Source organism: Nansenia antarctica, assembly GCF_963989245.1.
Source record: "Nansenia antarctica genome assembly, chromosome: 2".
Taxonomy (NCBI): domain Eukaryota; kingdom Metazoa; phylum Chordata; class Actinopteri; order Argentiniformes; family Microstomatidae; genus Nansenia; species Nansenia antarctica.
In genome coordinates, this window is record NC_137675.1 from 33,055,769 (window position 1) to 33,083,748 (window position 27,980).

At 46.5% G+C, this 27,980-nt stretch overlaps 1 protein-coding gene, 1 long non-coding RNA gene and 1 pseudogene across 3 annotated transcripts in view; 1 reads left to right on the forward strand and 2 right to left on the reverse strand.

Annotated features, from left to right (window-relative positions):
• LOC308151728 (85/88 kDa calcium-independent phospholipase A2-like) lies at positions 1 to 27,804 on the reverse strand (the record flags this gene model as incomplete). The annotated part of the gene is made up of 4 exons (XM_080524641.1): positions 1 to 145; positions 407 to 480; positions 8,610 to 8,777; positions 27,733 to 27,804. The coding sequence occupies 4 exons, from the start codon at positions 27,802 to 27,804 to the stop codon at positions 1 to 3; spliced, it is 459 nt and encodes a 152-aa protein (XP_080380767.1).
• Positions 1 to 27,980, reverse strand: part of LOC308150134 (piwi-like protein 1) — a 181,014-nt pseudogene that overhangs the window by 86,205 nt on the left and 66,829 nt on the right. The window lies entirely within an intron of this gene.
• Positions 1,529 to 4,639, forward strand: LOC308151121. The gene is made up of 4 exons (XR_013937280.1): positions 1,529 to 1,608; positions 2,986 to 3,069; positions 3,162 to 3,255; positions 4,158 to 4,639. It is a non-coding gene; the product is annotated as an uncharacterized lncRNA (long non-coding RNA).

Sequence of the window (27,980 nt, forward strand, 5' to 3'; positions counted from 1 at the left end):
TCAGCCGGTCAGTAGTTGCTGTGCCAGTATCTGGACGCTCTCCCGCTGTTCGTACAGGTACATCTGGGTCTCCCACAGCATGTCCACCAGGACGTAGTCCCTCACCTCGTCCAGCATCACCTCTTGTGAGAGCTGGGGGCTCAACCTGGGGGTTCGAGGGCAGGAGAGACGGAGGGAGGGAGGGAGGGAGGGAGGGAGGGAAGATAATGGGGGGACAGAGAGACATTCGAGGGAGGAGAAAGACGGGGAGAGGGTGGAAGGACATTTTGACAACATGAGGCAGAAGAGGGAGGGGCGGGGGGGAGAATGAGCTTACTAGACAACAGAGAACTGCTTCGTTGCAATGTCCATAACGTTTTGTAGTCGGTTCGCTTATAGGTAAAGAGTTGTGAGATCAAAGACAAACCTGTGATAGATGGTATCAGTCAACTCGCACCATGACCTGGCCCTGTCCACAGCACAGCCGTCAGAGTCTGTGCACTGAGACAGAGGAGACAACAACAGCATGGTGAAGTCAGCCGTCAGCCACGACATCGTGTGACGCGGGCAAAAACTACGTATTGAAAAGCTTGCCTTGCATGCAGCATTTGCAGTTCTGTAACCTCACCCAAGTCCTTTTTTACTACGTATCTGTTGAATAGCTAGTACCTGTTTAGCTTCACCCTGCCCAGGCTTGAATAGCGAGTGCATAGAGTCTGGTAATTTACTGGGTAACCTAATAATCAATTCAAAATCGGAGCAAATCACACAACTAGGAGGCGCGACTCCACATCGAGGGAAGAAGAGTGCGAGACGTCCTGTGGACGCTATTTTAGCCAGATTGTTGAGCGTGATCAAATAATTTTTGTTTGATATCCGAAGACGTGTACTGGTACGTGGCTATCGTTGCTAACCGCTCGCTAATATAGCTGACAACTGGATTTTCACACTGTCTCCCGTTTCTGGGATGGGGAAAGTGGGATAAGGAAAACTAGTCCATTCTATTATGGTGAGGGCAAGTTTGGCAGCATTATCAATAAGTCTTAGAAGTCTGCGTGTGTATAGCCTACATTTATTGTATATTTGGGTTCCATAGAATAATAAGTTATGATAGTGTGATTCCTCCTTCTCAGAGCGTCAATGTGTTCCTTTAAAACCATGTAGGCTACTATCATTAACAACGCAACATTCTCTATGTATGGTTCCTCTTCTGTGTCCAAGCGTCTGTCTGGTGTAACAGTAAACTGGATAAAGGTTTAATGTCTTGCTCAGCTCAATTCTGGTCCATTGCAAGATGTCAGTATGGCCGAGCGGTCTAAGGCGCCAGACTCAAGGTGAAAGTCCTTCCTGATAAAGGAGTATTCTGAGAGATATGCCTACACTACTGCCATAGACTTTGCATTGGCCCATTCATTGTCTATGGCAGTAGTTAAGATCCCGTTCACTTTGGTAGTTCTATATAGTTCATATATTTTCGGCCACCGGATGGTTTTGTGGCGCATTGAGCAGTGACGTCACGTCACAACACTGAAATCAACTCGACTGCACTATTTCCTGAAAGGCAAAGACAGCGTACCGTCTTTCTCGCGTTCTAAACTCTCAAGTTTACTTTCTTCGTTTGGTTAATAGGTAAGTCACAAACATTAACTGTAATAATATATAATAAGTAGACATACAAGAGGGGCTGCAGAAAGCACTGCACTTTATATATGTTGCACTATCCAATGCACTGTTGTCTGTCCTGTGTTGCCCTGTTTTTTTGCATTTGTTTTTGTATACACGTGAAAAAAGTATAAACGCACTTACTGTAATGCCGAAGCAAATTCCTATATGTGTATGCATAATGGCAATAAACGTTATCTGAATCTGAATCTGAATCTGAAAAGCGGACAGTTTTCAGTTTACGGTACTTTTGCTGTACTTGACTCGTTATCGGACATGTCTGTCAGGTCCGGACGTGTCTACGGTAACATATATGTATATATATATATAGGTAACATATTCAAAGCTATTTCGATATTGATTTGCCAAGCTACTGTACGGCTACACATCGGACAAGTCTGCTGTCTCAATACTTTGTTCAACAGTTGTTAAATTAACAATGTTAATAACAGTGTGTGGGTTTTGCGAACCGTCTTGCGAGTTATTCATAGTGTTATGGTTGTGCAATGTTTTAGATACTACTGCAATGCTAGTCTACACAGTTTTGCACAATGATAGCCTGGCCATACTATACAGCATTAGGCTACTGTACATAATATGTACACCAGTATTGTACATACTAATGTGCAAATGATATGACTGCTGCCTAGCAGTGCCCACAATGTTGTCATTTAGTAAATCCCCCAGTGTTACACTGTGATATTAACTTTCAAATAGGCCTAAATCAAATCAAATCAATCAGGTGTAATTTATATTATAGGACAATTAAAGTGTAAATGTATGTACAGTTAGTTTATTTACAAGTTTAGTTAGCCTACATGTATTTACAATGTATGTCTGCTCTGTACAGTACATGTGTAATTGCATGTTTTATTACATTCCATATTGTATCTATTTGTAGGAGGAGGATAAGTGTTCATACGAGTTCTCTTTTTGCATCCTTTTTGAAGATGTGTTTCAAGGGTTTGGCATGTACATTACAGTATGTAAGAGGCATTTTGAGCAGGTGACACCCATACAATTTAGAAACATACCAAACCCTTGATTTCACAATCAATGTGTTTAAACATGCATACCGTCACTGAGGCTTTACCTGCTTTAAAGAAGTGAACATTGAACTAAATATCCATTCATAACAAATAGCCTATATACCAATGTATATGTAATTCTCATCAGATGAGACATATTCACATCAGAGTAGACATACTGAGACTTATTAATGTTCAAATCAGCTTGACAGACTATAACAGGTAATGACAGAATGTGGCTATAACCCATTTACAAGCATGATGAATAAGCCAGGCATTAGTGAGGGAGAGAATAACACTTTATTTTCTTTTACAGTGTGGAGCAAACTGACTGCTTCAGTTACACTCTTGAGACCAGCTCATGATGATGAATCCGATGTGACTGCGTCTCCTTTGCAAGGTTAATTCATGTACATTACTGTGTGTCCCATCTTTATTCACTGTCAAAGTGATTTCCAGTTGTGTGAAGTTTCATGTTACCTCCTCCTTCAGCTCCAGTGAAGGTCCTGCTGCCAATACCTCCTCAGCGGCTTGCCTGGGCCCCATCCTTAGGCCTACACTCTAGAACCCGCCGTGTGGGAATACAGTATGTCATTTCAGTTTATTTATATTGCACACAATTTCAACCAGGTCTGTTATTTTGATTGAAAGTCATCTGTAAATGTTGGTACTTTGCTGTGGATATTTAACAAACTATTGAGACTTCTTTTGCATCCTATTACCTTAGATCCTACATTACATGTTTGTTTATTAGTTTATTTGACAGGGATAATGCACAATACATATATTGCTTCAGATATAGTTCAGAGCTAATTTCCATCTGTAGTCCCTGGGGGAAGGGTAACAAGACAATAGGGAAACAGGATACACTAATACAAATGACTAAGATACAATAAAGTTCTAATCAACAATGGAATAATAATAATAAATATATATATATGTTACGGTACATGTGAGAAGACGGCACATGTGGGAAAACTAGTGTTAGGGTTAGGTGCTACGTCGACTTGGTACATGATGGCATGTCTAACCCTAACCCTATCCCTATCCCTAACCCTAACCGTAGCACCTTAGCACCTAACCCTAACCCTAGTTTTCCCACATGTACCGTATTCCCACATGTACCGTAACATATATATATATATATATATAAATGATGTTGATAATAAAAATAAAAATAAAGTAAAAACATTACAACACAACATTACACTAGTTAAGACACACACACATCATCATCATCATCATCATCAATACAATTAATGATCACAGAACTGATGTTCTTTCTGTAATTTTTTGGTTCTAGATTTAAAAATGGTGAATGTACTACTCTCTCTGATACTAGAAGTGTCATGTGAAGCACCCTGCCCCTACCAGAGCAGAGCAGCATACAGTGCTGCCTCAATACTCTGGCATGTTTTTTAACTGAAGTCTATGCACAGCTCCTTTTTGGTTTAACATGTGTTTCCTATTTATTTTGTTGTCATGCAGCACTGCCACACCATGCTCCTCCATCACAGTCTGCAGCCTCTCTCCCTCCGCCCCCAACGCAGCCTGCAGCCTCTCTCCCTCCGCCCCCAACACAGCCTGCAGCTGAGCCTTCCATCCCCAGCTACGATCACAATGTCGGCCGCTGGAACTGCTGTCCCCATCAGAGCATCTGGATGAAGATGGGGCTGAATGGCCATGGGTTGAGTGGCCAGGGTCCTGATCAGTGTGGCACCTTAGAAGGGAAAGAGACTGTACACACACACACACACACACACACACACACACACACACACACACATAGTAGAGTTTTTATTTACAATGAAATGATTAATTAATGTTGTAACACTGTTGGAAATTGTTTTAAATATGCACATTTTGTTTTAGTTCGATACAACCAAGGTTTAATCAGTTTTGTTTATTTTTTATGTACATGGTTTAGCAGTTGTGCGTGTGTGCTTTTTAATAAATCAAGTGTGGAGTTCAATACATCCACGTGTCTGTGTATGTTTTAAAACAGTATAATGGTTACATTAACATCAACAATGGAGCTTAGGGTTAGAGAACTCAACAGGGCAGAATACATTGCAATGTTAAACCAATAAATAGCATAAGATGTCCTGTTTTCTTTAATGAAATGAATTATAAATCATCAAAACATGTTGTGTTACATTAAACATTTAATTGATTAAGACTTTAAAAAAGAAAATATTTTTGACAGTAATGTCCTCAGGTGGATTCGAACCCGCGGCTGAAAAGACGGCAAGAAAGGGTCAATAAACGGTTAAAAATCTCCGTTATAGCAACACGCGACTGGCCCTCCGAATGGAGGCGTGGGTTCGAACCCCACTGCTGACACATTTTAAGTAGAGCATGGCAGGTGTTAGCAATGTTGACTCATTCAATGTTCTGTAAGATACATTATTATAACATCGAGTTCAACCTCAAGGTACCATAACACTGCATGGTCTCTAACAAGCGCTATATAAATATAATTTATTATTATTATTAACAAGAACATACAGCATAGTCAGTGGCTCGATGTAGCTCAGTTAAAAGGGCATGCTGCTAACAATGCTAATCACCATGACTTTGATTACAACTGGAACTGTCTATAGCCTATCCATATGAATGAATGAATGAATGAATGAATGAATGGTCTTTATTGTCATTTATATAGTACAGGTACCATACAACGAAATTTGGGAGGGGGGGCTCCCCTGGTGCTAGGAAAAAAAAACTAAAAACAAGAAGGGAAAAGAGCTGGTTTACATAAATAAAGGCTATATACACTATCCACTATACTATACAAATAAAACACTGTGCTGTACTCTATGCTATGCTATACATATCCTATCTCTGAACCTTATGTACCCGAGGGTTGTCATATTGCACATAGTGTTATTGCACATTCATATGCTCATTCAGCTGTACATTCCTTCGGTTCATAGTCTTCTACTCAATGGCATGTGTGCTTGTCATATTATAAAACATATCATTTGCCAGATATATTCAGGTAATTACACGTATAGCAAGTGTATACAGCTGTTGTATTATCGTGTCTGTCTGGTGACAGTAAAGGTTTAATGTCTTATTCAGCTCAGTTCTTTAATTGCTTTACAATTGTCGGGATGGCCGAGAGGTCTAAGGCGCCAGTCTCAAGAGTTGAGACTCCTTGAGACTGGAGGTGTGGGTTCGAACCCCACTTCTGACAACGTTTTTGTGGTTCAGATGGTAGACTACTAGAGCATAGTGTTAGTGTTCATCTAGGTTACGTGTCCTTTTTAGTTCATGTAGGAGCTGAAGTATAAAAGTATACTATTATTCTCTCATAGTAATTCGAGAATTAAAATAAACAGTGATCGGTGAAAACTGTCTGAAAGCAATGCGTTTGCCAGACTTCTTCTAGTCTTCGGAGACTAGTTCGTTTGCTGAAGTACTGAAAGTCGGAACAGCGCCACAAAACCAGCCAGTGGCCGAGGATATAATACACTATAGTATGATACTAAGGTCTGCCATATGTAGCGAGTTGTAATGCGTTATTTACTCACTGTATTAGGGAGTGTTTACTGGGCCACACAGGTGTTAGCTTGTTAACTAGCTAGCTTTATTAGAAGCTTGTTTGTTTTTGTTAGCTGACTTAGCGTGGTTTTGTTTGTTGTGTTGTTCACAAGTTATTGTGTGTGTCTGTGTGTGTGTGTGTGTGTGTGTGTGTGTTTACTACACTAGCCAAACAAGTGTTAGCTTATTAGCTAGCAGAGCTGGCAAGTCTCACGCAATCACCGTGAGACTCACGCATTTCAACCAGTTCTCACGCTCTCACGCCGCATCTCTATTTCTCACGGCGAGAAATAACAATTTGTTTTACGGGACTTGAGTTTCGTGGCATCTTTCTGCACGCGCGTTAACTTGAGTCTGCAATCGAAGCGGCAGGCGAGCGCTGATGGAAGAACCTGTGTTCACGCGAGCTGCAAGAACGTAGCAAGCAGTGTTGCCAGATTGGGCTACTTTTGGTCACACTGGACGGGTGGATTCGGCAGCTTTTAGACTGGTTGGGCTGGACATTGTCAATTCCATCTGGCAACCGTGGTAGCAAAATATGTGCATACATTACAACATCGTATCTGGTAGCCTACTGGACTGGGTTGCACCAATTTGGCGTAAGTCATTACTAAATGCAGGCATGCAGTAGTTACTAAACCCCTAGTTGTTACTAGCTAGTTTCAAACTAGTTGTTTACTAATTTCGGCTGCACCACGCCAATCTTTTGCCAATCTTAGCTAGTAAATACTCAGTTTTGGTAACTGTTTTTTGTTTCTCTACTGTAACATAACCAGGTACATTAATAATAATTGTTAAAGGAGCATAGTCTACTACTTGCTACTGAGATGCTAACCCGACGGATTGTCCGGTTGACGCGCTGTGCGTCCTAAATTTGATGTGTTGCTGTTGGTTATATAAGATCCGTAGTCATTGGTTTGCTGCATAATAAACATTTATTGTGTTACTATGTGCCATCAATGGCTTATTCACTGGTACAAACAATAACAAACTTAGCGCCCTTGCGGTCAAACCTATTTGCCCTTCCGGGGTCAACACCTGACGACAACAACAACAAATGTGCTACCTGATATACACCTGCCTCAGGTATTGTGACAGCGCCACCCCATGCCCACACAGTGAATTACAACACGTATCACAGGACCATATCTGGCTCCTACAATAGTAATAATAAATAGTAATTGCAATTTACAATACAAATACAACAATTGGGGGTCCCTAAAAAAAAAATTGGCCACGCTACGCGCGCACTAGATCAACCACCAAGGCCTCATTCTGACCCAGGAAAAACCCTGGTATGTAGCCTACTGTATAACATGATAGACATCTATGAGCAATGCACTGTATATAAGATGTTGACCACAGGTCTTTCTGCTGCTGACCAAGGGGCTGAGTCCTGTTGATGGGGCCCAATTTTCTTTTAGAGTCTGTAGGCTACTGTATTTGTTCATTAAGATTTCATAAATATGATTGTCTGAATTTTTGTCTTGTTTTATAAAATGTTAATTATTTTCATTTCTTGTGCTGGTTTATTATGAACAACATGTAAAATTGCAGGAAACTAGCACAAATAATTGGGTGGGAGAGAGGGGCCGCTGCCGCCAAAACGTGCACAGTTTTGGGTCGCTCCACCACCAAAAAATCTCACTCCAAACTTTTGGTGAAACTTGGCAGCCCTGATTATCAGGTCGGTGTTACAGCGCTATGCACTTGTTTGTGTGTCTCCAGTGAGGAATGCAGCACATTGGGGGAGATTCTACGGGTTGCTGAGGATGAGACTAAGTGAAAAAAGACCTCAAAACAAACAACTGAATATGACTGTAGTCGGGGGGGGGGGGTCAACGTCGCTAAAGGAAAATCTAGAGAAAATCTAGAAAAAAGCCTGGATTTTCCTTTAGTGACGTTAATGGAATACCCCCCAGGCCTGGCAGAACATCACCAGTCAATGAGCCACAGCCTTCGGACAGTTCTTGCATCTGAAGGATCTTTTGGACGAAACACTAAACGTGATTGCTTCATTTGAACATTATATTAATCTGTCCCAATACTTTTGGAGCCCTGCTATGGAGGGACTATGTTTTAAAAAGGGTTGTCATTACTAAACGGTGAAACCAATACTAACACAAATACCTTTAAAATAAAAAGCTGAGAATTGACACTTTAACCTCATCGTAACTGTTTGATTTGGAACATTTGGGAGTATCGAGCCTAAAAGAAGAAAGAAAAACGCTTCACTGTCCCAATAACTATATTCAATTGTGGGGAACATGCAGCGTCTGTCCTGTAGAGGGAGCTACACTCACGCTCCACCACGGTCCTGTATCTCCCTCTACAGGCCAGAAGCTGCATGCTCCTCACAAAAACCAGTGTAACCCACATTGTCCCTCCACTCACACAGTCCACCAGCATCTTGATCAGCTCCTTGGCTCCTACGAAGCTCTTGGCCAGTTCCAGAGGGTTGGAGGGCCTGAACACATCCACGGAGCTGACCGCCACCTGAGGGAGTTTCCCTGTACCCAGAGACACCACCACACCCAGGCTCTGGACCACCTCTCCTCGCCCCTGGGACAACAACAGGGGAAGGGGGAGGAAAGGAAAGAGGGGAGGAAAGGAGAGGGGAGATAAGGAAAGAGGGGAGGAAAGGAGAGGGGAGATAAGGAAAGAGGGGAGGAAAGGAGAGGGGAGATAAGGAAAAGGTGGGGGGAGAGATGGGGCAGAGAAAGAGAGCAACTTTGATTTTATAGAATTGATTTGGGCAAATCTAAGGTTTTGGCTATTTTTTTGTCAGTTACATTTTTCTAATATTTCAGCCATAATGGCTATTTGGTCCTCATGTTGACAGACATCAATAGCAGACTTCAAAGGCAAATGCAAAGCCTAGAATCAACAACTAGACATTGACAGCTCTCTAACCCTGCACACATGATGTGATGGAACACACCTGACTAACCAGATACACCTGTCAGGTCAATTTTCCAATACTTGATGGGAGGACGGGAGCAGGGGGGAGGGAGGGGAGGAAGGGAGCAGGGGGGATGGAGGGGAGGAAGGGAGCAGGGGGGAGGGATGGGAGGAAGGGAGCAGGGGGTAGGGAGGGGAGGAAGGGGGAGGGATGGGAGGAAGGGAGCAGGGGGGAGGGATGGGAGGAAGGGAGCAGGGGGGATGGAGGGGAGGAAGGGAGCAGGGGGGATGGAGGGGAGGAAGGGAGAAGGGGGGAGGGATGGGAGGAAGGGAGCAGGGGGGAGGGATGGGAGGAAGGGAGCAGGGGGGATGGAGGGGAGGAAGGGAGCAGGGGGGATGGAGGGGAGGAAGGGAGAAGGGGGGAGGGATGGGAGGAAGGGAGAAGGGGGGAGGGATGGGAGGAAGGGAGCAGGGGGGAGGGATGGGAGGAAGGGAGCAGGGGGGAGGGAGGGGAGGAAGGGAGCAGGGGGGAGGGATGGGAGGAAGGGAGCAGGGGGGAGGGAGGGGAGGAAGGGAGCAGGGGGGAGGGATGGGAGGAAGGGAGCAGGGGGGAGGGAGGGGAGGAAGGGAGCAGGGGGGATGGAGGGGAGGAAGGGAGAAGGGGGGAGGGATGGGAGGAAGGGAGCAAGGGGGAGGGAGGGGAGGAAGGGAGCAGGGGGGATGGAGGGGAGGAAGGGAGAAGGGGGGAGGGAGGGGAGGAAGGGAGCAGGGGGGAGGGAGGGGAGGAAGGGAGCAGGGGGGAGGGAGGGGAGGAAGGGAGCAGGGGGGATGGAGGGGAGGAAGGGAGAAGGGGGGAGGGATGGGAGGAAGGGAGCATTGATTGATTGATTGAAAACTTTATTAGAAGATTTGCAGAAGTAGGTACATGAAAGTACATATTACATACAAGGTCAACTAACAGGATAAAAACCCAAGAAAGCCACTGGCTTATTTCAATTGGGGTCCTTGATTCTCAATTCATCGTTACATGTAAGACAGACAAAAAAAAACTAGTACTATCTACAAGATAATACAGACAAATAACTAGTACTATCTACAAGATAAATATACATCCATCATGGGAAGAACAATACAACAAAACATTAGGTATGTACAGCGGGTAGGACAGGTGGGGACATACACCACAGGTGGGGGCGGGGGACAAAACACAAAGTATGTACAGTGGGTAGTTCGGGTCTTTTAATCTGATTTTTGATTTAGAGGGTCCAGTTACGGATTGCAGCCTCCTGTAAATGTTTTTTGAGAGTGGTTTTGAAGGTGGGCAGTGTTTTGCACTCCTTTAAGATTATAGGAAGGGCGTTCCACATTTTTACTGCATAGTTTGCAAACGAGTTGGGAGGGATGGGAGGAAGGGAGCAGGGGGGAGGGAGGGGAGGAAGGGAGCAGGGGGGAGGGATGGGAGGAAGGGAGCAGGGGGGAGGGAGGGGAGGAAGGGAGCAGGGGGGAGGGAGGGGAGGAAGGGAGAAGGGGGGAGGGATGGTACTCACCGACGGGTACTTTGCTCTCCCGTCATGTCCACGCCCCTTTTTGGGTGATAGAAGGGGAGAAGTTTGACTGGCGGTCAATGGAAATTTCTGGTTTTTGCTACTTTAATCCGATAAAATAAGAAAACCGTAGTGCTTTTTAGATATTAGGAGCCCAAATCCGATGGCCAGTTAGGCAAACTATGATATAGTGTCGTTGCCGATCAATGATCGACGTCGTTATATAGAGAAAATTAATGAAATAGGGGTTGATTCATCAGAGCAGTCATACGTCCTCTCCCTGTCATCAGGGATTTGTCGATCTTTGATTTGCCGTGTAAATCCCCAGATGAGAGTGTTACATTAGTTTTCTTAAGATAGGATAATGAATAAATCTGTTCAATTGGCATTTGCCTACTGTTAATCAGTGCCTACTGTTAATCAGTATTTAGCCTGTATGGTGTATATGAAGATGTTATAGCTAGCTAGCTACGATTTATCATGAAAATAATGAACAGCAAGCTAGATCCAAAACTAGGGCCGGTGGAGGAGGGCAAGTGTCACATTGGACAGACTACCAAAACAGAAAAATAAAGTATCTTAACGATAGCAAAAGTGATGGATGTCAGAAAGAGCCTACATTACCTGGAGATTCAATAAGGTACTTTTATATGACAGGATATGGGTTAGGGTTATATGACACCTGTAGCGAGATAGATAGATAGAGCCAAAAGTAAAAAGTCGCTGAGAGACGCAACCCGGGTCTGGGCTGGTAATTGTATGATGTGCCAAACAATCCGCTGAGATGAAAAGTACGTTTTAGAGCATTTATTGAAAAAAACAATCAAACTTGGCGACATACAAAAATAATCCATAAGCGATCAAAACCAGAAAAATAACAAACAATGCGTATAGAATATAGAATAGAATAGACTTTATTGTCCTTGTACAGTTGCCTATACAATGAAATTGTAGTGGTTCTTCTGAAGGTGCAAAAACAGAAAAACATATTCACATATTCACAAACATATACACATAACATATCACAAATATTACATACTAGACAAATTCAAAAGCGAAAATGCTATAAAACAAGCTAAGAGACAATGAGGTCCGTGGTGTCAAGTGCAAATAAAGACAACAATATTAAGAAAATAAAAACAACTATAAAAGCAAGCTAAAAGACATGAGGTCAGTGTCTCATCTGGTTCATCAGTGGTTCATCCGTCCTGTTCTTCCTGCATTACCAGGATCCAGCAGCGTCGTTGCTGTCGCGCAAACAAACCCGGCAAATGTTTTACTTTCCCCGGGCAATCGGGCAACCGTTAATGTCGAACCCTGCCGGGTAATACAGAAGTAGTCTTTAGGCCTATGAAAAGACATTAGACACTGGTGATAAAGGTGGAATCATTGTCAACTAGTTGTGTGTTTGGCAAAAAAAAAAACGACATGGTTGTGTGAAGTCAAAAGTCAAAGCTTGTCTTTATAAGTTTGATTATATTTCAAACATAACACTGTTTTTTTGTTTGTTCCAGCATCGTTCTATGCAGCCAAAAGACTACCCCGTGCTGACCCCCGAAAATGACACACGCATGAAGAAAAAACTGGACAAGATGATGAAAGAGCTTCATCCAGTGCCGTCGTCACCTTTTTGTAAGACACCTGTTCATCTGAAGAATACTATAGTTGGCGTCTAAAAGAGCTTTGTGCTTGAAGGTGGTTTCATTTGAACATGTTCTGTGTTCACAGTTACAGATGTGTCCCCTTTCATCATTGATCACGAGAATGGAATAGTCTACAGCACAGACACCATGGCACAGCGACTGAAAGAGATGAGAGGAAAGGGAGAACCTCTCTCCCACAGGTATATCTTATATATATATATCACCAATTGCTTGACCCGAGGGTTACAATTGAACCTGATATTTACAGTTATGATAATGTATAACAAGTGCAATGACACACACTCCAAACATTCTGCTGCCACCAATATGAGCAAGATCTTTTACATTTTAGAAGACACTTTTATACAAAGCAACTTACAATTAGAGATTTCAGAGACAGTCTCCCTGGAGTAACTTAGGGTAAGTGCCTTACTCAAGGGCACACTAGTGGTGGTGTTCCCAGGTGGGATTTGAACTCATGACCCTCTGATCACCAGTCCAACTCACTATCCACTAGACCACCACTACCCCCAAAATGTGTTTCTGCCCCAGTTTCGAACATGATAACCACTACGCTATGGAAACGCTTTAGAATTGTATGTGCTTCAGCTGAGAAATCTGTTTGCTTGCTGTGACTCTAATCAATGCATTCTCTCAGCTTCAGAGATGGCAGAGTCCAGATTATCACCTGAACTCGAGCCTTCTCTTAGGAATACACCATCACACATCTCCCAGCTGGGTAAGGACTTGGGAATCCTTTGTTGATTCTCTGCTTTGGATTGTTCTTGGTCTAATCTGTAATAACAAGAGGAGAAAAAACACTGGACAAGGTATACACCAACATCAAACGTGCTTACAAGGCTAGTCCACTAGCTCATCTAGGCATGTCTGACCATGTGTCAATCCTCCTGATCCCTGCATACACTACCATGTGGAAAAGTGCTCCCATCACCACTAAGACTGTCAGAACCTGGCCAGAAGGGTCCGCTCCACTGCAGATCTGCCTAAATGACACCCTATGGCAGGAATATGAGCATGAGGACCTGGAACAGTACACGTCGTCGGTTCTGAACCACATAGTGAACTGCACCAACTCAGTCACCGTGGACAAACGGGTCCGGGTCTACCCCAACACGAAGCCATGGATGACTGGGAAGGTCCAAAAACTGATCAACGAGAGGGACAACGCCTTCTTCGCAGGGAAGAGCACACCGCTGTACAGCTCCACCAGGGCCAACCTAAAGCGCGGAATCAAAGCGGCCAAGGCAGACCACAGAGAGAAGATTGAGGAATGCCTCCTGAGCAACGACTCCAGGCGGATGTGGCAGGGGGTTCAGCAGATGACAAACTTCAGAGCCAACAGGCTCACAGCCGCAGAGGACGACCCCCTGCTGGCGGGAAAGCTGAACACCTTCTACGCCCGGTTCGACGAGGGGCGAACGGAGGTAACCGCAACACAAACACCACTCTCTCCAGCTCTCAGCAGCCTCACCCTCACAGAGCATGAAGTGAGACGCGTACTGAAGGCGGTGGACCCCAGGAAAGCCTCGGGGCCGGATGGCGTCCTGGGACGGGTGCTGAGAGACTGCGCCGACCAGCTGGCCGGGGTTTTCACCAACATCTTTAACCAGTCCCTGTCCCAGGCCACCGTCCCACCCTGCCTGAAAACCTCAACTATCATCCCAGTCCCGAAGAAAAGCACGGTGAGCTGCCTAAACGACTACCGCCCGGTGGCACTCACACCAATCATCATGAAGTGCTTCGAGAAACTAGTCCGGGCACACATACTCACACGCCTCCCGCCCAACCTGGATCCATACCAGTTCGCCTACAGAGCCCACAGGTCCACAGAGGACGCCATCGCGACGACTCTCCACGCCACTCTATCCCACCTGGAGAGGGGAAACAGCTACGCGAGACTGCTCTTCGTGGACTTCAGCTCCGCCTTCAACACCATCCTTCCAGACAGGCTAGTGACCAAACTACTAGACCTGGGTCTATCACACTCTATATGTGCGTGGATCAAGGACTTCCTGACCGACCGCCCCCAGAGGGTGCGGGTGGGCCCCCACACCTCCACAGCCCTCAGACTCAGCACTGGGTCCCCCCAGGGCTGCGTGCTAAGCCCCATCCTCTACAACCTCTACACCTACGACTTCACCCCCGTCCACCCCAGCAACTCCATCGTAAAGTTTGCAGACGACACCACCGTGGTGGGATGTATCTCGGGGGGGGACGAGGCGGCGTACAGGGATGAGGTAGAGCAACTGAGCAAGCTGTGCAAGGTTAACAACCTGCTGCTGAACAAGTCAAAGACCCAGGAAATCATCGTAGACTTCAGGAGGAAAAAGTCAGAGATCCAGCCCCTGCTCATCGACGGAGAGAGCGTGGAGAGAGTCTCAACCCTCCGATTCCTGGGGATGCACATGCGGGATGACCTGACCTGGAAGGACAACACAAAAGGCACCATCAAGAGGGCACAACAGCAGCTATACACCCTGAGAGTCCTCAGGAAGGAACACAGCAAGCAGGAGATACTGGTGACCTTTTACCGCGGCGCAGTGGAGAGCATCCTCACCTACGGCATCTGCAACTGGTTCTCCAGCTGCACAACAGCGGAGAGAAATGCGCTACAGAGAGTCGTGAGAACAGCACAGAAGATCACCGGCGCCCCCCTCCCCTCTCTGGAAGAGCTGTACAACACACGCTGTCTCAGGAAGGCCTCCAAGATCTCCAGGGACCCGACCCACCCTGGGTACGTACACTTTACCAGGCTGCCCTCGAAAAGGCGGTTCAGGACCCTGGCCGCTAAGACAAACAGACTGAAGAACAGCTTCTACCACAGGGCCGTCCAGGCCCTGAACACAGCAAAGACCTAAGTTCTGGGCCCTGGACAGTCTGGACGGATTGTATGGCAGCTGCTGGACTGAAAAAATCAGGTGTAGTGCTGAGGCACAAACATGTACATTTCAAGCCTGCAAACTGTGACACTTTAAATAACGTGAAACAATACTATTGTGCAATATGACAACCCTAGTCGTCTATCTGTACAGTATAGTACAGTGGTTTGTGTACATAGCCTTTATTTATGTAAACCAGCTCCTTCCCTTCTTGTGATTTTTTTAAAAGTTTTTTTTTTCTTCCCTTTCCTAACACCAGGGGAGCCACCCCTCCTAAATTTCGTTGTTTGGTACCTGTACTGTAGCAATAACAATAAAGTCCATTCATTCATTCATTCATTCATTCATAATACTTACCTAATGGGAGATGCGTTTGATGATTGATTAAAATGACTGGTTAGAATTAACCTATATTACTTCACTTATTCTCATATTTTGTCCATGCAGATACGGATTCTGATGACCCATATGTTGGTGCTCAGCCTTGCTCAAAGAAGAAAGATGGAAAGAAGCAACAAGAAGACACTAGTGACAACTGTCCTGGAAAATCCCTGCACAAGAACGACCAGTGGTTGTCACCTTGCAGTGATGTGTCGAGACCAAAATCATTAGATCCAATTCCTTTCCCTGCTTTATCAGCTGAAGACGAAGGCATAAAACAAGACAAAAAGAGGAACTGATCTTTCTGGATGGATGACGAGGATGTTTTTTTTCTACAGCATTCTGTACTTAGTGCTGACCCTCCACAGAGAGCTCTCATTTCAGTTTATGTTCAGTGTCCTGTCATCGTCCTGCTTATTGTTTTGTAAATACCTGTACAAAGTTGCCAGCTATATTTCTACCTATTTATAAAGTTCCACACCTTGGGCATGCACCTCAACATTGTTGTCCTCTTCCCCTCTGACACCACCGTAACAGTGTCTCCCTGACTAACGCATTTTCTAGTTTATGCAATATACTGGCCATCAGGGCACACACAATAAAGTATTTTCACACTGCACTTCAAGACGTTTTCGACTAAAGGAAGTCGTGTCAATGCCACTATCTAAGTACCAGTTAGTGATCTGTGAGATACTATCATCACTGCTCAAAATAGGAATGTAATTTACTGATAAGACACATAGTTGTGTGGAGGATTGGCATTAAGGTATCTGTACATGTGACGGGGTGTAACTTTTCATGAATCACTCTCAGCTGGATGGCTCACGTTCATTTATTCTGTAGAAAACAGTGCATCAATTTCTGGACACGGGACTTGCAGGGTCATCGAGCTACATTCGCATCAGTGGTTAAGAATGAACTGAGCATATAGTAGTCACTCACACTACACACATTATAACAATAATATAAAACAAAAATACAAAATGTGTAGACTACATAAATCTTCACTTGTGTGATCATATAGTGGTATTCTTTTAACAACAACAACAAGAAATCATAACATCCAAATGCATGGAAAAACCCCGCACTTGGAATACGCATGCGCACCACGTGCAACAATGGCTGCAACCTGACTGCTAGGTAAGCCGCGAGCGTGTTGCAAACTAGCGAGGTGGAAGACCCAACCTCATACAATACGGTCTACTAACAGAACAACAGACATATAATAACACAACAATAATAATATTACCTGTAGAAAACAGTGCATCAATTTCTGGACACGGGACTTGCAGGGTCATCGAGCTACATTCTAAAATGATGTTACACACGGACATTCACGTTAGCGCCATCATTGTTAACAACAGAAAACTCACATTAACAAACTTGTGATATGTTCCAAACTAACATACTATGAATGGGAAACTCAAAACAGCTATCTTACTTATCAAACATTAAAATAAAACATAGGTACATTAATAATCTCTTAAATTATATGCGATCTCAGACCCTGCAGAAAACATGACCTTACCGCATCAGTGGTTAAGAATGAACTGAGGGAGATCACGTTACGTCCCGTGCAATTGCACTGTCCAGCTATATTTACACAGCATCCGGGTCACGGACACAGCATCCGGGTCACGGACACAGCATCCGAGTCACGGACACAGCATCCGGGTCACGGACACACCCCGGGTATACCACGTCATTAAACCCCTAGAGGGCGCAGTTTATACCTATTTTAGCTATAATTGAACTTGACCTTTCTACTCCGTTACATACACCCCCCTTAAATTATACTAAAATGGGGCAACAGCATGAAAACCGGAGGACAGTAAAAAAAAAAAAAAACAGGAGCGAAAAAACAAACAAATGACAAAACAAAAAAACAACGTGGATCTCGAGCACTGATGTACCAAAACTCAACATTATAAATTCTTCCATAAGAAGTGTGTAAGGACAGATTGGTACCAAAACCCGTACTTATCACAGAGGAGAAAGAGATGCCATCTACATCCCACAGTTGTACATAACTTTGCCCTTACAAGAGGATCTCATGACTCTAGGTCACGACTCAGACCGGAAGCAAAATAAATAAAGAAAAAAAACAAGGATGCACTACGCCCCTACATAGACGCCGCAATGAAACTAAATGCAGAACTTATGAAAGGCTCAGTACTCCCTTTAAGCATCTGCCCTGACATCTCACAAATAAGCCTATTTGGGTTCCTAACACTCCTCCCACATCTCGTGACAACTGATGGAACTTGAGCACTCTGTGAACGTGTGCAAACTACCTGCTCCGGCTCAACCTCAACTAGAATTGGAAGGTCACCATGGGCATCACATCTAGCTTCAGGTGAGTGTACTGTGTCACATACTGTGTCAGGGGGATAATCAGTATGGCAGTCAGGTACAGAGTCATCAGGAACACTATCCAGCAACTCATCTGGTCGGTCTTCCTTCGAGGCACTCGGCACGGGCATAGTCCCTCCGTTGACTTCTTCCTCATGGATGCTCTCTGCCCCCGCGTGCTCAGGCGACTCCAAGACCCAGTCCCTGGTGCGCAACCGAGAGGCCTCTTCAACATCAGAGGTGACAGAGCCCTGAACACTGGCACAGGAAGCTATAGACTGCGACTCCTCTAGGGATGCCGGGTTCCCATCTTGTTCCGGAACTGTCAAGAAGTCAACCGGAAGCAGCATGTTCCTGTGTACAACCTTCTCTCTATTCGTGACAACATCTCTGATCCTGTACACGTTGATGTCCGATCTCACAGACACCACATCGAAAGGAGTTGATTCCCACCGGTCTGCGATCTTCCTCTTCCCTCTCTCACCTCGATTGGCAAGTAGCACTTTGTCACCAACACCCAACGGCAGTCCTCTGACCTTCCGGTTGTACAGTTTGGCGTGACGATCTTGTTCCCTGATGGCATTCCTTTGAGCGAACTGTGCTGCTTCAGAAAGATCTCTCCTCAGATGTTGCACAAACTCATGACGACTGACAACGGCATCATCCTCCAGCACATGATGAAACATGACATCCACGGGCAGCCGTGGGACCCGTCCGAACATCAGCTAGAATGGCGCGAAGCCCGTGGTCTCATGCACAGTGGAGTTGTAGCAGAAGGTCAGTGTCTGGAGCATCTGTGGCCACCTGGACTTGCTCAGTGGAGGGAGGGCCCTTATCATGCCCCCGAGGGTCCTGTTGAACCTCTCTGTGACGCCGTTGCCCATGGGGTGGTATGGAGTCGTATGGGACTTATGCACACCTGCCATCTCTAGTAGATCTTTTAGAAGCCGACTCTCAAAGTTAGCTCCCTGATCCGAATGGATTCTTTTGGGGAACCCATATATGCAAAAAAACTTGTCCCATAGACAGCGGGCAACTTGTTTCGCAGTCTGGTTCCGACAGGGGAAGGCAAGAGCTACTTTAGAAAAATGGTCCGTAACAACAAGAACATCAATGGTCTTCTTGTCGCTCTGCTCTGCGGTCCAAAAATCGATGCACACTAAGTCCATAGGAGCTGAAGTGCGGATGCTCTCAAGAGGTGCTCGGGCGTGTGGTTCAGGAGTCTTCCCCAAAATACATCTCTGACAGTGCTTCACGTGATTCTCAACCCTCTGCATGCCTGTCCAGAAGAATCGTTCACTGGCCAGAGAGGATGATCTTGAGCGACCCTGGTGGCCAGCAGCATCGTGGACTCCATGCAAGACTTGTCGCTTCAGAGCTTCTGGAGTGACGAACTGAAAGATCCTCTTGTCCCTGATGCGGTCTCTCTTCACACGGTAGAGGAGTCCACTACGCACTCTTAACTTCTTCCAGTGTTTCAACAGCCTGAGCACACAGCTAGACTCAGCTGTTCTCTCGTGTGCATTTGGTTTCCTATGTCGCTGCATATAAAAGAGAACCCTGCTCACTACAGCATCTTGTTGCTGGAGATTGTGTAATTGACTCTGTGGGATGGCGATGGAAGGGTCTTCCTCGGGCAATTGCAAATACTCCGGATTAATGTAGGGCAGCTGAGAAACACCCCCAGTACGATGGACGTCCATGACAGCAGACACCTCCTCAGCACTAATGGCACCTCCAGAAGACTCAGGACTCAGGACCTCATCTGTGTCGACATCAGTGTGCTGAACACCTTGACAGTTGGTAGTCAGCCGGAAAGCGTCCTGCACCGTACCAGCCACTACTCCATTCACCTGATCCAGCAAGGACAGGTAATGCTCCCTCACCAGGCGATGGCTCACACAGGACTTAACAAATGGCTCACGGCTCAGCGCATCAGCGACTATGTTCCTAGGCCCTGGGATATAATTCAGATCGAAATCATATGCAGCAAGTTTGGCCACCCACCTCTGTTCGCATGCATCTAACTTGGGCTTCGTTAGGATGTAGGTCAAGGGGTTGTTATCCGACCACGCTGTGAAATGCACTCCCTTCAGCCAGTGGGAAAACTTCTCGCATACAGCCCACTTCAATGCCAGGAACTCAAGTCGGTGAGCTGGATAGTTCAACTGAGCATGTGACAGCGTCCTACTAGCGAAGGCAACTGGTCTTGCAACTTTATCACCAGGCTGGAGCTGAGAGATGACGGCGCCAATCCCATCGAATGAAGCATCCACTGCTAGGATAAATGGCTTTGCGAAATCGGGATGGGCCAGGGTTACAGAATGCAGGAGATCGCGCTTCAATGTCTCGAAAGCATCCCTACACTCGGGCGTCCAGTCAGCTGGTTTGAGCTTTACAAGATTGTGACATTTCTTCACTGGTTTTCTCCCTCTGCGTGCCTTCTCTCCAGCGTTCTGTCCAGAGAGAAGCTTGAATAGGGGTCTGGCCTTAGAGGAACAATCTTCAATGAAGTGCTGATAGTAAAGCATCATGCCCAAGAAGGACCTAATCTTCTTCTGTGAAGGAGACACCCCATCACTGTCCATCAGATCGGATACCTGTACTTGGCTAATGGCTTCAACCTTCCCAGGGTCCGTCTGCACTCCTGACTCATTGATGATATGGCCGAGAAACCGTACTGATTTCCGCAGAAGATAGCACTTCTTTGGAGCCAATTTGAGATTGTTGTACTTCAAACGAGAGAAAACCATCTCTAGACGCTCGAGTGCCAGCTGTTCTGTAGGAGCGAAGACCATAACATCGTCTAGGTAGCACAATAGACTGGTGAAATTCTGATCCCCAAAGATCGAGAGCATCATCCGCATGAATGTAGCCGGGCTGTTGGACAACCCTTGAGGCATCCGGTTATATTCATGCAGGCCAAAGGGAGAGGAGAACGCAGTGTATTTCTTGTGGTCCTCATGTAAAGGCACGTTGTAGAAACCAGAGGTAAGGTCCATTGTGGAGAAGTAGGCATTACCACCTAGTGCAGCCAGCGCGTCAGCCTGATGAGGCAGCGGATGTGCGTCTTTCGTTGTCCTCGCATTAAGCCATCTGAAGTCCGTACAGATGCGCAATCCTCCATCCTTCTTCCACACAAGAACCAAGGGCGAGGCATATTCGCTGTTGGACTTACGAATTATGCCCTTCTCCTCCATGTCGTTGATGGCAGACCTCAGCTTTTCGTAGTGGTTCGGTGGCACTCTGCGGTAGGGCAGGCGAAATGGCCTCTCGTCCACCAGATGTATCTTGTGCACGAAGTCAGACGCCTCACCACAGTCCAACTTGTGGCGTGAAAAGATTGACTCGTATTTCACAACAAGCTGACAAAGCTTCTCTCTCCACAGGTCAGAGACTTCACACGCGTCCAAGTCTAGGTCGCGTAGACCAAGTTCCTCCAGTGCCTTTCTGATGTCTTCTTTGGGCCTTGCTACAGACTCACCAGTCACGGATTGTGGGGAAGACTGAATGTGGTCGGGCGGGGACAGATCTTCAGCGGCAATGCAGGGGAACACGTCCGCCAATTTGGTGTTTCTCTTCAGCACTACCGGCTCACCGGTGGGATTCACAACCTTCATAGGCAGCCATCGGTCGCCCCACATCGGCGTAACAACTCTGCCAACCAGAACTTTATTCGGTCTGCATCTGGACTGAGTTGGTTCCACAACCACCGTACTGCCCTCTGATATAGGTGCCGACACAGGGAGTCTGCCCCATACAAGATGCTCACTATTTGGCTGTAGCACCACACACTGTTGTAGCTTCAGTGTGCCAACCTTCTCAGGCACTGTCTCACCCCTCCATCTCTCTGTATTGGAAAGGAGAGAGAAGAAGTGATGACAGTCCCCATCACTGCCACCACCATGTTCAGATATCAGCCGCCAATAGCTGTCAGTCTTCCTCATCAACTCTAGGATTTTCTTGATGGCATTACTGCCTAGTATCATGTCATCGGTCTGTCCAGGCACCACAAGCATTGGGATGACCATCTTGCAGTCATACACCACCACATCGACATTGTATATTGCCTTAGGTACAACTCGGTGACCACCACATCCTATGATAATGACATCATCAGCGGGGCATCCTCTCAGATCAGGGTTACGCTGCAAGAGACGCGCCTCCGCAGCCTCGCTAAGCGTGCATGCCATAGAACCACTGTCTATCATCGCTCTAAGAGAGACATCTGCAGCGGAGACAGTGGTGTAGAATAAACTATCAGACCTTTGGACTCGGTGTAGACCTTGAAATACTACTGTTTTGTTCGAAGGCGCTCTGGAGATGAATGACTTGTATGTTGACTCACAATCAGCCATTTCATCATTGGGGGAGATATCAACAGGATCTGCACAGTCCTCCCTTGAATGCAGATCTATAAGTTTCCCTGCTGCGCCGACTGGGCACGTCCCTGCATCGGACACTTGGATCTGGGGTGTCCAGGCGAATGGCACTGGAAGCAGAGCCTCTGGTCACGGCAGTGAGTCCAAGCAGAGTGTCTAGCGTCGCCACACACAGCACACGGCAGGTTATTCAGACCCTCAATCCTGGGGGGGCTGGGTCTATACTGCTTGTTTGACATGTCCTTAGCAGGAGCAGACTTCTCCACTAGGACTTTCTCTAGCATTGAGATGATACGTTCAAAGGCCTCTGCCCCCTTGTCTGGGCGAGTATCCTGCTTTTCAGGTGAACACATATCAGTGCCTGACATCTCAACTCTGTTCACTAGCACACCCTCACTGGGCCTTTTACTCACGGCTGCGGCAACACCGTTCGAGCACACCTGAGTGTGGAACTCGTCAAGTACATCTTGGACCTCTACAGCAGTCCACTTATCGATCGTCTTTGATCTGAAAGTCATGGCAAGCTCTTTGGATGGACAGTTCCTGATGAACATACGTGTCACCTCCAGGAGAGGGCACTCAAGTGTTTTACCTTGTTCTTTGAGGCGATCAGTGGCAACATCTGCAGCTTGATTGAGGCGTAGCCAGTAGTCATACGCATCCTCACCACTCTTCGGCAGCGTGGTGTAGAAGTCGGCTAGGGGGATAGGTGAACAGGGAACAGCAGCAAAATGCTTACGTAGAAGACCATAGATGGCCTCTGGGTTTTCAGCGACATTAATGCCACTGCTCCTCGTCCCATACTTCACTACATCCTTAGCCCTGCCCCTGAGATGGGTGAATATTTCTTCCGCCTGCTGATCTGCTCTGATGCTCGCCTTTTTCACATAACTCCTCATTATGTCTTCCCACTCACGCACATTCACTGCGTCCTTATCATCCCCTCTGAACGTTGGAGGCTCCTTCACCCTCCTGTGAGGTACCAACTGGACTTGGGACAGGTCTAGACTCTGGGTGGATGTATCAGTGGGCGTGGTCTGTGCATGCGCAGTGCTAAGAGGAGGTAGCGTTGAGTCAAGGCGTGCAAGTATGCTATCTGCCAGCTGTAGACCAACATCTCTAATTATGTCACTCATCTGGCTCACTACATTAGGTAACTGGAAAGCAGAGATTGGGGATGGGGCATCACTGACCCGTGTGCTCGGTGCATGATCAATGTCGTGGCTCTGAGAAGGAACTGTGTCCCCACTAACTGAAAGGGCCCCAGCAGCATCCTGACTACCCACAACATGAACATCACCCCCCTGAACAGGACTATCATAACTCAACACTGGAATCCCCCTACCTCCACTGAGGAGGATCGCTCTACCCCTCCCAATGCTACTGCTTAGTGGCGTACTGAAACATCCTGGTCTGTGGCTCATGTTGAATTACAATTCAAGAAAACAGTACTATACAGACTAATCAGATAAAAGACCAGTAAAGAAAAATGTCACCAAAACAGCAATAAAACTAAAATAAATCACAGATCACATTCATTAATTCAACAATCCATTTGTGCATAACATCACCGAATGAACTGAGTGAAACCATACGCCGCCCACCAGACAGCACGCAGGAGCGGTCCAGCAGAGTGATCGAGCAGAGTGGTCCCGGGTCAAGGTGAAGAGTTGACTTCAGGTCCACAGGTCACGGCACCAATGTGACGGGGTGTATCTTTTCATGAATCACTCTCAGCTGGATGGCTCACGTTCATTTATTCTGTAGAAAACAGTGCATCAATTTCTGGACACGGGACTTGCAGGGTCATCGAGCTACATTCGCATCAGTGGTTAAGAATGAACTGAGCATATAGTAGTCACTCACACTACACAAATTATAACAATAATATAAAACAAAAATACAAAATGTGTAGACTACATAAATCTTCACTTGTGTGATCATATAGTGGTATTCTTTTAACAACAACAACAAGAAATCATAACATCCAAATGCATGGAAAAACCCCGCACTTGGAATACGCATGCGCACCACGTGCAACAATGGCTGCAACCTGACTGCTAGGTAAGCCGCGAGCGTGTTGCAAACTAGCGAGGTGGAAGACCCAACCTCATACAATACGGTCTACTAACAGAACAACAGACATATAATAACACAACAATAATAATATTACCTGTAGAAAACAGTGCATCAATTTCTGGACACGGGACTTGCAGGGTCATCGAGCTACATTCTAAAATGATGTTACACACGGACATTCACGTTAGCGCCATCATTGTTAACAACAGAAAACTCACATTAACAAACTTGTGATATGTTCCAAACTAACATACTATGAATGGGAAACTCAAAACAGCTATCTTACTTATCAAACATTCAAATAAAACATAGGTACATTAATAATCTCTTAAATTATATGCGATCTCAGACCCTGCAGAAAACATGACCTTACCGCATCAGTGGTTAAGAATGAACTGAGGGAGATCACGTTACGTCCCGTGCAATTGCACTGTCCAGCTATATTTACACAGCATCCGGGTCACGGACACAGCATCCGGGTCACGGACACAGCATCCGAGTCACGGACACAGCATCCGGGTCACGGACACACCCCGGGTATACCACGTCATTAAACCCCTAGAGGGCGCAGTTTATACCTATTTTAGCTATAATTGAACTTGACCTTTCTACTCCGTTACATACAGAATGCTGTAGAGAAAAAGCATCCTCATCTTTGCAGTGGAAAATTCAGATTTGAACGTATTCCAAGTCTTTGATGTATCTCAACATCGTAGATGTCTCTGATGAGGAAGATGAATTACATTCACATTACATTTTTGCCATTTAGCAGACGCCTTATTCCAAAGCGACTTACAATCGCTACATTTGACTAAGCAAGTGAACCATCTATTCATCAGTCGTAGCAGAAAGAGTAATCTAGCTCAGGCCAGGGGCCATTGGCAGTCATTGGGATAGAAGAAGAAATAATAATAATAATTATTATTATAATTATTATACATTTATTTTTTACACAAGAGAGACAGTACAAGGGGAGGAAGTAGAAATCTTAGGAGACACAGTATAGGGGGAAGCAGGTGTCTCAGGAGGCACAGGGGTAGTAGATGTCTCAAGAGGAGCAGTTAAGGTCTAACCTGAAGAGATGAGTCTTGTGGAACATGGGGAGTGACTGCAGTTCTGACAGCCGTGGGAAGCTCATTCCACCAGCGGGGAGGAGCCAGTATAGTGAAGAGAAGTGACCGGGCAGCGTGACTGCCGTGTTGGCATAGAGGTGGTGTAGCCAATCGGCCAGCCGAGGTGGAGGAGCGGAGTGAACGGGCTACTGTTTAGGGGGTGACCATTGCCCGCAGGTAGGCAGGGGCTATCCGTTTTGTTGCCTGGTAGGCAAGCACCAGGGTCTTGAATCTGATGCAAGCTGCTATCGGGAGCCAGTGCAGGGTGCGAAGGACATGAGAACATTTTGGGAGATCACCAGACGGGCAGCAGCATTCTGGATGAGCTGCAGAGGTCTGATGGCAGAGGCGGGGAACCCGGCCAGGAGTGTGTTGCAGTATTCAAGGCGGGAGATGACCAGTGACTGGGTCAAAAGTTGCGCTGCTTCTCTGGTGAGGAATGGTCGTATCCTTCTGATGTTGTAAAGGAAGAATCTGCAGGAGCGTTCTATCACTGCGTTGTTCTCCGCACAGGATAGGCAGTTGTCCAGATCACGCCACGGTTCTTGGCTGTCTGGGAGGGGGTTAGTGATGGAGAAGTCTTGTTTACATTTTTTACATTTTTGGCATTTAGCAGACGCCTTATTCCAAAGCGATTTACAATCAATACATTTGAATACTAAGCATGTGAATCAGCAATCCACCATTCGTTGCAGGAAGGGTAATCTAGCTCGGGCCCGGGGCCACTGATAGAAGGAAAAACCTTCTCCCTATCGCCTTCTACAAATTTTTTTTTTTTTTTTTTACTGGAGTAACTGAGAAACAGTACAAGGGGGGCAATAGAAGTTCTTAGGGACACAGTAGAGGGGAAAGTGGGTGTCTTTAGGAGACGTAGTGGTGAGGGTCAGAAGATTTCTCAGGAGGAGCAGTTAAGATGTAACCTGAAGAGATGGGTCTTCAGTCTACGACGGAAGATGGGTAGTGACTCTGCCGTTCTGACGGCCGTGGGGAGCTCATTCCACCAGCGGGGAGCCAGTGTTGTGAAGAGACGTGATCGGGCAGCCCGACTGCTGTGTAGAGGAGGTGGGGCCAGTCGGCCAGCCGAGGTGGAGGAGCGGAGTGAGCGGGCAGGGGTTTGGGGGGTTACCATTTCCTTCAGGTAGGCAGGGGCTGTCCCTTTAGCTGCCTGGTATGCAAGCACCAGGGTCTTGAATCTGATGCGAGCTGCTATCGGGAGCCAGTGCAGGGTGCGAAGGAGAGGGGTGACATGCGAGTATTTGGGGAGGTTGAATACCAGCTGGGCAGCAGCATTCTGGATGAGCTGCAGAGGTCTAATGGCTGAAGCGGGGAGCCCAGCCAGGAGTACATTGCAGTAATCCAGGCGGGAGATGACCAGTGCCTGGGTCAAGAGTTGCGCTGCCTCTCTGGTAAGGAATGGTCGTATCCTTCTGATGTTGTAGAGGAAGAATCTGCAGGAGCGAGCCGTTGCTGCAATGTTCTCTGCACAGGATAGTCGGTTATCCAGGATCACTCCAAGGTTCTTGGCTGTCAGGGAGGTGGTTACAGTAGAGTTCTCCACTGTGATGGAGAAGTCTTGGAGAGGGCAGGCTTTCCCGGGGATGAAGAGGAGCTCGGTCTTGTTAAGATTGAGCTTGAGATGGTGGTCAGCCATCCAAGTTGAAATGTCAGCGAGACATGCTGAGATACGGGTTACCACGTGTACATCAGACGGGGGGAAGGACAGGAAGAGTTGAGTGTCGTCTGCGTAGCTGTGGTAGGAGAGCCCATGTGAAGAGATTACCGAGCCAAGAGACTTGGTGTAGAGGGAGAAAAGTAGGGGCCCTAGGACAGAGCCCTGTGGTACCCCAGTGATGAGGGTTCATGGAGAAGACAAAGATTGTCTCCGAGTCACCTGGTAGGAGTGACCCGCCAGGTAGGAAGCAAGCAAGGAAGCAAGTGTGTGGTGCCAGAGATGCCCAGTTCTGAGAGGATGGAGAGAAGGATCTGGTGGTTGCCTGTGTCGAAGGGAGCGGACAGGTCCAGGAGAATGAGAACAGAGGAGAGGGAGGAAGCTTGAGAACAGTGGAGGGCCTCTGTGACAGCAAGGAGAGCAGTCTCAGTGCAATGCCCAGCCTTGAAGCCGGATTGGTTGGGGTCCAGATGTTCCATCTTCCGGAGATAGTCAGTCAGTTGTTTAGATGCAGCACGTTGAAGGGTTTTGGAAGGGAAGGAGAGAAGGGATACCAGTCTGTAGTTGTGGACAGAGGACGGGTCACAGATAGGTTTCTTGAGGAGAGGCTTGACTCTGGCTATCATGAAGGCAACCGGGACAGATCCTGTGGATAAGGAGGAGTTGATTACGGTGGTAAGGTAAGAAAGGATGTCAGAGGAAATGGATTGAAGAAGAGAGGAGGGGATGGGATCGCGAGGGCAGGTGGTTGCCCGCTTGGATGTGATCAGTGTGAGAATCTCATCAGGGAGAGACTTTTTTT